At 43.6% G+C, this 12,649-nt stretch overlaps 1 protein-coding gene across 3 annotated transcripts in view; it reads left to right on the top strand.

Annotated features, from left to right (window-relative positions):
* chd3 (chromodomain helicase DNA binding protein 3) overlaps positions 1-12,649 on the top strand; it is a 54,079-nt gene that overhangs the window by 20,445 nt on the left and 20,985 nt on the right. For 2 of the 3 annotated variants that reach the window (XM_086165995.1, XM_086165994.1), the window contains exons 22-36: positions 1,007-1,131; positions 1,210-1,441; positions 2,029-2,213; positions 4,443-4,620; positions 4,854-4,940; positions 6,160-6,245; positions 6,701-6,834; positions 6,912-7,056; positions 7,905-8,067; positions 8,218-8,372; positions 9,167-9,362; positions 9,508-9,597; positions 9,673-9,813; positions 10,553-10,661; positions 11,645-11,777. In XM_086165995.1, the coding sequence (XP_086022121.1) occupies positions 1,007-1,131; positions 1,210-1,441; positions 2,029-2,213; positions 4,443-4,620; positions 4,854-4,940; positions 6,160-6,245; positions 6,701-6,834; positions 6,912-7,056; positions 7,905-8,067; positions 8,218-8,372; positions 9,167-9,362; positions 9,508-9,597; positions 9,673-9,813; positions 10,553-10,661; positions 11,645-11,777 (2,159 nt within the window). The remainder of the gene's footprint in view (positions 1-1,006; positions 1,132-1,209; positions 1,442-2,028; positions 2,214-4,442; positions 4,621-4,853; positions 4,941-6,159; positions 6,246-6,700; positions 6,835-6,911; positions 7,057-7,904; positions 8,068-8,217; positions 8,373-9,166; positions 9,363-9,507; positions 9,598-9,672; positions 9,814-10,552; positions 10,662-11,644; positions 11,778-12,649) is intronic. The other variant, XM_086165996.1, reaches the window with a different exon arrangement.

Genomic DNA, 12,649 nt, shown 5'->3' with positions numbered 1-12,649 from the left:
CAGGGAGCAGGTGGAGGAAAATCTTGAGGTTCTCTTTGGGAGTGAGGAGGGTGGATAGGATCAGGAACGAGTCCATCAGAGAAGCAGAACATGTTCGATGCTTTGGAGGTGAAGTCAGACTGAGTGTTCGGTCATGCACATAGGAGAGATAGTAAATACAGTTCGGCCCAAAAATATTTGGACAGTGACACAGTCTTCATGATTTGGGCTCTGCATGCCTACAACATTGGATTTGAAACGGAATTGATGTGCAGACTTTAAGGTTTAATTCAAGGGGTTGAACAAAAATATATCATCAAACATGTAGGAACTGTAGCAATTTTTTATAAAAACGCTCCTCATTTCAGGGGCTCAAAAGTAATCAGACAAATAAACATAACCTTAAGTTCAATGTTACTTTTCAATATTTTGTTGAGAATCCTTTGCAGGCAATGACTCCTCCTTTGTGATGCTTTGCCAGGCCTTTACTGCTGCTGTCTTCGGTTGTTGCGTGTTTGTGGGTCTTTCTGCCTTAAGTTTTGTCTTAAGCAAGTGAAATGCAGGTGATTGACTCGGCCATTGCAGAATATTCCACTTCTTTGCTTTAAAAAACTCCTGGGTTGCTTTTGCTGGATGCTTTGGATCATTGTCCATCTGTACTGCGACCATCCAATCAACTTTGCTGCATTTGGCTGAATCTGAGCAGAAAGCATATCTCTGCACACCGGCTGCTTCTGTCTTTTGTCACTTCGTCAATAAACACAAGTGACCCAGTGCCGCTGGAAGCCATGCAGGGCCATGTAGTTAGTTGCCATAAGGGACGAGGATAAAAAGGAGAGGGTTAGATGGAGGAAGTTGATTCGCTGTGGCGACCACCGGATGGGAGCAGCTGGAAGTAGAGGGGGGTTGTGGAAAAAAAGTCTTTTATCGCTCAGGTTTAAGTGTTCCTAAGTTGCAATGGTCTTCTTCACCATTCTTGCTTTCTTGCTTCATTCTCATCAGAGGCTCTTGCGTCTCTTATTTCCAGCTCCTGGCGCTTGCCAGTTCTGCTTCTTGCTCTCGACCAGAGCAGGAGGTTTGGGCATCAACTTGGCCACAGCAGACACCGTCATCATCTTCGACTCCGACTGGAACCCCCACAACGACATACAGGTACTGATCGGACGTCGCGGAAGAGCATCGGCTCGCAAGTGTGCCCGTTGTGAAACACGTGTGTTTTTTTTTTTGCAGGCGTTTAGCAGAGCTCACCGCATCGGGCAGGCCAACAAGGTGATGATCTATCGCTTTGTGACCCGAGCCAGCGTGGAGGAGCGCATCACCCAGGTGGCCAAGAGAAAAATGATGCTGACCCACCTGGTTGTCCGGCCTGGCCTGGGATCCAAGGCCGGCTCCATGACCAAGCAGGAGCTGGATGACATCCTCAAGTTTGGAACGGAAGAGCTGTTCAAGGATGAAGGAGAAGGTGATTACATGAAATGAGCTCTCAGTTACAATATAATAATTTGGCGTTCTGACCATTTTTTTTTTAATGGTTTCAATCTGGATTGTTCTCATTCTATGAAGAACGCTTTATTTCAAAAACACATTTTGTGAAATATTTTATTATCTTGTTTCTCTTTTTCTAATTTGCTATAATTGTCAGATGGGAGGATTTTTTTTGAATTATTATTATTTATTCTTTTAATCTGGTTTCAATCTGGATTGTTCTCATTCTATGAAGAACGTTATATTTCAAATACACTTTTTGTTAAACATTTTATTATCTCGTTTCTCTTTTTCTTATTTGCTATAATTGTCAGATGGAAGGATTTTTTTTTTATTATTTTATTTTATTATTATTTTTTTTAATCTGGTTTCAATCTGGACTGTTCTCATTTGATGAAGAACGTTATATTTCAAATACACATTTTGTGAAACATTTTATTATCTCGTTTCTCTTTTTCTAATTTGTTATAATCGTCAGATAGGAGGATATTTTTTTTTTATTTGCAGAAGTGATCCGATGGAGCCGGTAGAATAATGCTCGCATTCTGTCCTCGTCCACGGCAGGTATGAAAATCTCTTCAGGGGATAAAGTGGAGGACGAGGGCAGCGTGATCCACTATGACAGCACCGCCATCGAGAGGCTGCTTGACAGGAGCCAGGATGCGACGGACGACTCGGACGTCCAGAACATGAACGAGTACCTCAGCTCCTTCAAAGTGGCCCAGTACATGGTCCGAGAGGAGGATAAGGTGAGGGAAACAGGACACGGAGGATTAAACAAGATATTATACCGTTTAAACAAATGAATTCACATGGCTAAAAATGGCGATTATATATTAAGGAAAAAAGGCATGAATTTTTATGTTACTAAAAACCACTGGGGATCGGAGGGGGATTCTTTCTGACCGCTTTTATTTTGGTGGAGACGGGACAACGCGTTTGCAGAGAAACAGCAGCTGCAAGGCAGGATATCCAGGGACTAACTTTTAATGTGTCAAGTGAAAGAAGGACAAGGTGAACCAAAGACATTCTACCTCAAAGGCATCCTAAACTGGAAAGTGACTGGAAAGGACAGACACGAGGGACAGATTGATGACCGTAAAAGTGTGTGTTTGCATGCATGTGTGTGTGTGTGTGTGTGTGACTGCTGGATTAGTGAAGCCAGGATATAGTATCATAATTTGCAGTGCAGAGTGAATATTATACTGACTGAAAGTCAAGTTGGATCTGGGATCACAATCATTGTCTTGAATGGCTACTATGAAACCCAGAGACAGGAAAGTCAAGTCGAGTCAGATTTTATTTATACTGTTTCATATTACGACGGAGTTGTCGCGTGACACTTTCCATGTAGAGCAGATCTGGACCACACACTTGAAAATGACTCACAAAAACCCGGCATCCCCTGCTATGAGCAAGCACTCGCGAGCCAAAACGGCCCTTTACCGATGCGAAAACCTTGGACAGATCTGAGCTTAGCGCAGGCGGCTTTCTGCCTCGACCATTTGGGATAGATAAAGAAAGAGCAGGACAGAGAGATAGAAAGCAAAAGAGTGATAGAAACGGGGGTTGAGAGGGTCAGGCAAAAATATGATGCCATGCTAATTATAACAGCAGCGCTGACAGATCCATGATACAATAATAGCTTTGATATTCATAAAATAAATATTGGTGGGCGCCTGGCAGGACCGCAGCAGCAGATCAAGTCACTCAGGACTCGGGAGAAGGTGTGAGGTCGGTATCATGCATTGATGAAGTGTCATGATTGCAGACAGGGAAGGGGTGCTAATGAAGACACGCTGCTATTTATCAAACACATCCCCCCTTCCGGCCTTTAAAATGGACCGGTGTTTTTTTTTTTTGTTTGTTTTTTTTTTGGTAGTTGTACAGCAAAAGACAAGCGCTCAGTCGACGAATAGGACGGCAGAGAGGCAAAAGTAGCAGGGGAGGGCAGACAGAGACTAAATTAAATTATTCAAAATAATAGGACACAGGGGGAATAAGCGCTAAGTGAAAGTTTAGAATAGTTCAGAATAAACACCGACTGCCTGTCAAAGTTAAAATAGGCACGATGGTAATGAAGCTGTTCTGCTGAGTCTGAACAATTTTTTTTTTTAACTTTATTTGTTTCTGGCCCTCAGACAAGAATACATCCAGGATTCACTCTCCTTTCAGTTTTTACCTTTTTTGGTAACTCTGAAGTGCTGAGAAAAAAATAACTGAGTTTTTTTTTTTTTTTTGTTGCTAAATACCCTGCTATTTTTAACCACCTTGTCACTGACTCTGCACAGGATGTATCCAGCATCCACATCACAGCTTTTCACCTCCCAACGGCTGCTGAATAGAAGGTTGACGCCTGTTTGTGTCCAACATGTAATACTATGGGGTGTAAAAAAAAAAAAAAAAGATGGTAGTGAGCTTACAGATGGAAAAATGACTGTATAACAGAGTCGAGCTGCAGAGTTTGGTAATAACTCCTTTTGTGTTTTACACAATTGCGTTGTTCGTTGTTGACATAAAATTACTGATTATTGTAGCTCTAGCTCCTGCTAAAACAAAGTTTTGTTTTTACTCGGAGACATATCTGCGTTTCATCCTCAAGTAAACTCTGACAAATTGATCCAAATGTCTTGAAGACATTAGATCTTCACAGAGAAAGGGGCAAACGGCATTTTTCTTTTTCTTTTTTTTTTTTTTACTTTTTTTTTGAGCCGCATTGACACATCGCAGATACAAGTCTGATCGCCGTAAACGCTTTCATCTAAGTTCCAAGGCCCAGCACTTTCTCTGAACTGCAGGGTCTCGCTATCTGTGGAAATACATTCGAGCGAATTACTCCCGGGGCCTCTGTTTTCCCTGCTCTCTTACGTTGATAAGAATATGATTGCGTCCATGTGTGCACGGATCTGGTGAAGAAAATCGTGGCGTGTTAATTGCCCAATCACACAACCTTCATCTTTCCTAACCTCCGTGCACAGATCGAGGAGATCGAGCGGGAAATCATCAAGCAGGAGGAGAATGTGGATCCAGACTATTGGGAGAAGTTATTGCGGCATCATTACGAGCAGCAACAAGAGGACCTGGCGAGCAAACTGGGCAAAGGCAAGAGGAACCGCAAGCCTGTCAACTACAATGATGCTGCACAGGAAGATCAAGGTAGGGATGGGATTTGCAGCCGGCGCAGGGCTGGCAAAGAAGCTCATTGAGCTCATCTGAGGCTTTTTTTTTTTTTTGATTAATTAAACCTTGGTATTAGTCATGTTCGCCTGCATGGATGTAACTTTTTTTTTAATATCCTGCTAAAATATATCAATCCTTGCAAAAAGATAGGTATGCCCGTGGAAAGGAATGAGCCTGGTGTATTCATGCTGCACCGTGTGCCTTTTCAGAGTGGCATGCCGACATCTCGGATAACCAGTCCGAGTACTCGGTGGGCTCAGAGGAGGAGGACGAGGACTTTGACGATCGGCCAGAAGGTAAAGAAAGACTGAAAAAGAGACGTCCGGCAGAGCCGAGGCTCAGCTGGTCTGTGTTGGATTACAGGTTTGAAGATGATTTAGGTGTTACAGATGCCTGGCACGGTCCAGCGGATCTTATTCGCCAAAAAAAATTACACACACACACACCAAAAAAAAAAAAAAAAAAAATCCACTTCGCGCCGAAGGCATTTAGAGCAGAACTTTCCAGGTGGTTCCAGGCGTATTTCATTCTGGGTTGTTGCGAGGCGAACTGCGAACTGTAAATTTCGTGAAAAGTGTGGTAAAACATGTAGACGAGTGACAAATTAAAGGAAAACACAACTTAAAGTGTATTAGAAAAGGTGTTAGTCGTCCACCGGCTGCCAGAAGAGCTTCAGTGTTCTTTGGCACGGATTCCGAATGACTCTGGAACTCCCGTGCAGGGATGAAACACCATCTCTCAAAATATATCCCATCTTTCCTCTTTTTTATGCGCCGTGTCCCAGGCTTAGCCAAGTTCCATGCAAACGGTGAAATCAATTTACTATCCTCACCTCGTGTAACCGCTGTTCTATCTGGCAATAAAACCGGGTTTAGACAGAAATAAAAATGCAGAATAAAAAGACCTATGCAATTTCAATGTACAAACCTGTGACCTTTTGTTGCCGCAATTATGCTGTATGTGTGATGCAGAGCGATTCTCAACAAATCGGAACTGAGCTTGACATTAATCGAATGATGATGGCAATAGTCTTAAAAAAAAAAGGGACAAATAGTGTCGAACCCCCCCCTCCTTTTTTGTTATTAATGACACTGGAGAGTGAAATCTGACATACTGCTCCAAAAGTTCCCAGAGGCCCCGGAGACGCTCAACGGCTGCGGAATATGATTCATGTAATTTAATATTCATCTGATTATTTCATAACCAAGCGAGGAAGAAATAAAAGATCACGGGAAGCGATGCTATGTTTTAAAAATTAAACGAACACTTTGATTCCGAAAAGGCTATTGATGATGAAATAAATATATGAATTTTCTTCAAAAGAAATCCAGAAATTATTTTCTTTATGTGTTCCGAGAAATTAAGAATACAATCTAATCTATTCAAATATTACTGAATAATCCTGCAAGAAGGTAGCCTATTGTCATTCATCCACTTTGTCTGTTAAATTATTAGCTGTAAAGCGTGGAGGTTGTTTCATATTTTACTGTTTTCCATTTCCCTTTTCACCCTCAGGCCGCCGTCAGTCACGTCGCCAGCTTAAAAATGAGAAAGACAAGCCCCTGCCTCCTCTTCTGGCCAGAGTTGGAGGAAACCTTGAGGTCTGTGCTGCCTTCCTTTTCTGATATTTGATCGTGATATTACAGGAATCTGTTGTACTCGCACTCTTACACGTTTTTCGTAACAGACTAATAATCTCAGATCGGAGGCGGCAAAGCTGTTACATCTCCGAAAACTCCACAGCTCATTTCTCGTCCTGATACTAATGGATGTGTTAATAATGGCCCGTATAGTTCAGCCGGGATACAGTGTTTATTTTAGCATTATTTGGCAGTTAGCACTTATTGAGAAGGGCCTTGGGAAGTTTGAGAAATGCATGGATGTCTGCTGGAAAATGAAAAAATGACCCAGAGGTTTTCTTATTCTGACATCTTCATTTAAGATCTTCCAAAAGAATAATAATAAACAGGCATGTTTTAACAGGCGATTTCCATGGTTCAGACAGTGCCAGTTTCACTTAGAAATATCTAAAACACGCCGTAATCTCCATTGACAGGTGCTGGGATTCAATACACGACAACGAAAGGCTTTCCTGAATGCAGTGATGCGCTGGGGGATGCCATCCCAGGATGCTTTCTCCTCGCAGTGGATGGTCAGGGATCTCAGGGGCAAGACAGAGAAAGAATTCAAGTATGTGGCAGCTGAAGAGACGTAACCCCCGAGCCTCCTTCACTCCACCTATAACTGTATACCTCTCCTCTATCAAGGGCGTACGTGTCTCTCTTCATGCGGCACCTGTGCGAGCCGGTGGCCGACGGGGCCGAAACGTTCGCGGACGGAGTCCCGAGGGAGGGTCTGTGCCGGCAGCCCGTCCTCACGCGGATCGGCGTCATGTCCCTCGTCAAGAAGAAGGTCAGGATGAACTGTGGCTAAATATTGCCGGAATAACGCAGCTTGATTTTTTTTTTCCCCTCTCTTTTTAATTGGCCGATAACACAGACAGGAGCGAGGGAGCGATAGACCCGGCCGTCTCTTTTTAAGTCCAAGTTGTTTTCAACACCTAACTCCCGCCACAGCCGGTGGCTCGCGAACCCACAACTGCGTCCTAAACCCACCCATATGGCCGATTAGTTATGCAAGAGGACCCCGGTCACGGACACCGGACCTGACGCCTGACCTGCGACCGCGTTTTCCAGGAATAACAGCAAGCCATGAAAACATCCAACGACGACACACACAAACTACAAAAATACAGTCACATTTTTAAAAAGTTTTTTTTTTTTCAGATAAATCCTGTTCGACAGCACATTTAATGACAAATCTTTGAGAATTTCTAATTAAGCATTACTTTCAAACGTAGATATTTCCAGGGCAGGAGAAAGGCTTTCGCTTTTAGGAAGTACAATCAGAGCATTGTATTTTCTTTAATGGATATCACTCATGTTTGTGTTGTTGTTGTTTTTTTCACCCGTGGAGAAATCGATCAAGAAATAAAAGCTGCTTTGATTGCACTACCGGTAGTTTATCAAAACATCTTCGGTTTAATGCTCAGTCCCACTTGCTGCTGATCTGCTATCTGCGCTTGTGGAATGTACATAAGCTGCCAGGCAAAGAGGGCATGCTGGTGGTGAGCTGAGGTAAACTGCTATTAGGTCAAGTGTGTGTGTGTGTGTGTGTGTGTGTGTGTGTGTGTGTTCCCTGTGAATGCGCCAAGCTGTTTTTTTTGTCTCTCCAATGAGCGTTTGGTATTTTGTTCGCAGATCCAAGAGTTTGAGCATATTAACGGGCGGTGGAGTCTCCCGGAGCTCAAGCCCGAAGTCAGCATAGACAAAATCTCCTCAAGAGCCTCGTCTCCCACCGTGAAGACCGCCACGCCCACTCCGGACACGAGCTACAACAACACACCTTGCACCTCCAAGCCAGGTACCCCGACACAACCCAGTTCCAGCAGGGGGCACTGCATCTATTGGGGAGAGCAGATTATGCGGGATTGTTGGCAGCCGACTATAATCTGGACCTTTTTTTTGTTTTGATGTGTGTGTGTTTGACTGTGTGTGTGTGTGGCGTGTGCAGCGACCCCCGCTCCGACAGACAAACTAGAAAAGAACGGGAAAGAAGCGGAGAAGGAGGACAAAGAGGAAGGCGAGCCTCCATCAGAGAAAGAGAAAGTGAAAGAAAGGGAGGAAGGAAAAGAGGTGGACGGCAGTAAGGCCACAGACCCCGAAGAGGTTGGTCGTTGTTCTCAAATTCAACAAACACGAGAAACTCCTGCAGATTTCAGAGGTGGCCAGTTTCTTCAACAACGAATTTATAAATATCTATTTTTGCATCTGTAAGGGTAAGATGTATTTCATGCACTTCTTGTTGGGCCACAACTCATCAGATGTGTTTTAAAGCTTTGCCCCAACAGTTAAATGAAGAGGAGAAAAAAGTGAGCTAATAGAATAAGTAAATGTTATTATTGTCATTTTAACTTTCATATATTGTGGTTTATTTTGAACATCTATAATTTTGAAGAATATTTTCCCTCAGAAATTCAGATTTTTTTTTCTCCCTCCACTTAAAAATCAATGCATAGTATGAGTATGACAAACTCCCAGGTACTGTTCCTGCAGTAGGAAGTATAGCATTAAGTTAACAAAACGAAATGACAGAAATCAAGGGCTCGGCCAACCGCTGATAGCCGATATGTTCATGCGGTCGTCCAACACCTTTTTTCCCCCGTCCGAATTTGTTGTATTCCTCTCAGATAATCACAGCGCGTCACACTGTGTAAACGTCAAATTGATCCACATCCTTGGTTGTCTTTTTGCGTGTTTTGGAAACACGCAGACTGCCTCAAAGGTAGAAATACAAGAGCACAACCACAGTTTTCCTTGATGTGGAATACATGGAATTAATCGGGACTCCTACGCAAATAAAGCGGTGTCGTGTGGTTTGTTGGGATAACCTGACGTGCAATTTAAAGCTGATGTGCTGGTGACAGGGGGCGTCGGGACTGATTGGCTACTTGCCTTTTTAGCTTACCTCATCGAAAAGCGCGTCTCCTGGTCAAAAAACCGAAGGCAAAGAGGAGAGCGACCCGAAAGAGGAGGAGAAGAAAGAAACAGCTGACCCGGCCGCCACCTCATCGGACGAGAAGAAAGTGCCGGAGGAAGGCAAAGAGGAGCCAAAACAAACCGCAAAGCAAGACGCCATGGTCAAAGAGGAGAAATCAGGTAAACACGGGAACTCAGAGGAAATTTGATAAGCTGATAAAGTAAAGCCTCCTTTTTGGTTGTTGGCAAGATGAAATCCGACTTACACAAACAGATGAAGCAGGTTTTATGTAAAGCAATCATGCTTTACAATGTTTTGTTCTAGCAGATGGAGAGAAGGCAGGAGAGGAAAGGGCTTCACCAACAGAACCACCTGATGCTAAGGATAAGACTGAGGCTGCTGATATGAAGAAAGGTACCTTTTACTCTCCTGGGACTCTTCATGAAGAAAAAAGAATTTAACTGCATGAATATATTTTCTATTATTCAGTAACAGAGGAGGTCAAAGGTGAAAAGGAAGTGGGTAAAGAGGTGGTGAGACTAGTCAAGGAGGACTTACCCAGGGGTAACGGGAGGCCAACAGTGGAGCGACCCCGCTTCATGTTCAACATCGCCGATGGCGGCTTCACTGGTTGGTGTTAACCAATTACAATTGAGCAGTTTTTCCGATGTTTTCGTGCTAAAAGTTTTTCTTTGCTTTTAAGTTTTATCGTTCACTTGTTTTACGCTCACGGTACGAGCCCTTTGGATTGAATGCGTTGGCTAAGAGCACACGAATACCCAGGCAAAGATAAATAGGACAAGTGTGAATCAGAAAGAACGCTCGCGTTTGAAGAAAACAACGCTTTGGGATTTGATATATCTGTACTGTGGGCAGGATTTTCTGACCTCAATGATCCTCAATTCAGACCTGAGAGGTCAAAAACATAGATACTAACAATTACAGTTCTCATCAATATTAGATACAAAATGTGTGAACTGTACGGTACATTGTGATTGAATTAGAAATCTCTCCATTCTGCCATGGAGAGGATAAGCTTTTTCCCCCTGAAAAAAAATCAATAGAGCCCATAGAGACAAGGCGGGGGAGGTGAAAAGGTGAGAACAACGTCTCCGGTTGACCAAACAAGCTGCTAAGCAGCAGAAACACCGTAAAAAATTTGCCGCTAAAAGGAACACACACGCACAAGCATTCCCCGCGCTTTTCAGGGCTTCTGAACAAAGTCCGCGCTGAGCCAAAATTATCTTCACCTCGATCGCGCGCCCAGAGAGAATGTGCGCGCTTTGTGGGAACACCTGCAGCCGGGTCTCAGCTAAACCAAACACTCGCAGACCGGCTTCACGGTAACCTTGTTGACTTCCTCCTGCAGAGCTTCACACACTGTGGCAGAACGAGGAGCGGGCTGCCATCTCCTCGGGGAAGATGTGCGAGATCTGGCACCGCCGTCACGACTTCTGGCTACTGGCGGGAATCGTGATGTATCCTTGACAGCAGATGGCCGTGCGATGACCCCGCCGTGTTTATTTTGCCATCGGCCGGCAGAAGCTCATTGTAATAAGTCAACAAGACGGCTGGAGCTCCGTAAACAGTAAGCCGTCTGCTGGAAGCCGAAGCAGAGGGTCATTTAGTTCACGTTGTTCCCTCTATTATGTTAATTAAGGCTGTGCAGCCTTCATGTAAAATTGTTTTCATACCCGCGAATGCTGAGACTCTTTTCTGGTTTCACGAGCTGCCCGAAAACCATTTTCTGCAAAAAAAAAAAAACAACAAAAAAAGAAATTTTAAAAGGATTAAGAAATGAAATCTATCACCCCCAAATATCAATTTTAGTTAATCTTCATATTCAGCTTCAGGGCAAGGGGTTGGCTTCACATCCTTGCCAGGAATTTACTTAAAATATCAATACCACTCACTATTTTTTTTTTTTTTTTGGTTTAAGTATGGATTTTGGGGCCAGGAGGTGATTAGTTGCGTTTAGCATAAAGACTGGAAACAGGAGCAGCTAGTCTGTCTGGCTCTGATGCAGAGAAATACATCTGCCAAGTCCACCAATCAGCATTTTGTATCCTGATATGTAAAAAAAAACTACAAAACTGCGAGGTTGTCGGTGTGTTTTTGTAAACATTAGGGAGATACTTTGACTTCCTACAGAGCATCAATTGCTGTTTTTCATGAATAAATTATTTTACATTTTAATGGGAGTGGAGATGTGATTCGACTTGTGCTTCAGGCTTTGTTTCCCTCCGTCGTGTTTTTTGATTTTACGCACACAGTTTTAATTCTCTCGCAGAAAGTAAACTTCTATAATTGGGCTGAAGTAGTCCGTGTTCCCGTCCGTAACTCTCCCGACGGCAAACACATTTGAATATCACACCCTATTTAGCATCATTGTTCCATGATGCACGGTTGGATACACGTCAAACCTCATGATGCTCAGTGACCCTTGACCCCCGCGTGTCAGTCACGGCTACGCTCGGTGGCAAGACATCCAGAATGATCCCCAGTTCGCCATTGTTAACGAGCCCTTCAAGTCCCAGGCGAACAAAGGGAACTTCCTGGAGATGAAGAACAAGTTTCTGGCGCGTCGCTTCAAGGTAAGAAATCCCACCTTTACTTCGAACCCCGAGGACAAAAGACTCTTGTGGTTCAATTCTAATTTTGAGCCAAGCTATCAACCATTCATCCATAGTTGAAACTAAGGCTCTGTTGTGCAGTTGTGTGTGTGTGTGTGTGTGTGTGTGTGTCTGTGTGTGTGTGTGTGTGTGTGTGTGTGTGTGTGTGTGTGTGTGTGTGTGTGTGTGTGTGTGTGTGTGTGTTGAGATGGTGGTGGTGGGGTATTAAGGGCCAAACCAATATCAGACTTTTTAAATTCCTCTATCTAAATAGTGGACAAAAATTCCTTTTATAGAAGTTTTTAGGTTCTATATTTTTGTCCTCTGCGCTTGTGTCCGAAGCCTCTTGTGAAAAGCTGCAGTGCAGTTATTTGAAACAGACCTATACGGTATTTTTAGAGCGTTTAGGAACTCTGAGAAGAATATGAAGTTTTGATAACGGAAAAAAACAGTCTTATTTGGTCGTCCAATTTATTTTATTTGCTGGATCAGTGTCGGATTACCCCAAAATAAACATTTTGACGGAGCGCCGGAATCCAAGCGGTTCCCGCAATCACCTGACTTCTTTGATGGTCGGATGACAGATGCCCCTGGACCCACATATTGGCCACATGGTTTGCTGACTGCTGCGTTTCCTTACCAGCTCTCATCCTGTTTTTGACCGGCTCACATGTTTCAGATGTGGCCTGTAACATCCTCATTTGTTGTCTCTTTCTCTCTCTCTCTGCCTCTGTGTGTTCTGGACTTGCCCTCCCTAGTTTTCTCTTATGCTTATTCATGTCACTTCTTTAAAATTTGAGATCAGAAGTTGCTCCGTCAGCCCAAAAACCCCCAATCGTTTTCCCCTCACCTTC

Source organism: Fistularia commersonii, chromosome 19 (assembly GCF_037954325.1).
Source record: "Fistularia commersonii isolate RoL2024-O1a breed Wild chromosome 19, RoL_Fcom_v1.0, whole genome shotgun sequence".
NCBI lineage: Eukaryota > Metazoa > Chordata > Actinopteri > Syngnathiformes > Fistulariidae > Fistularia > Fistularia commersonii.
Note: the sequence above shows the minus strand (reverse complement) of the source record. Positions and strands in the feature narration are given on the sequence as shown.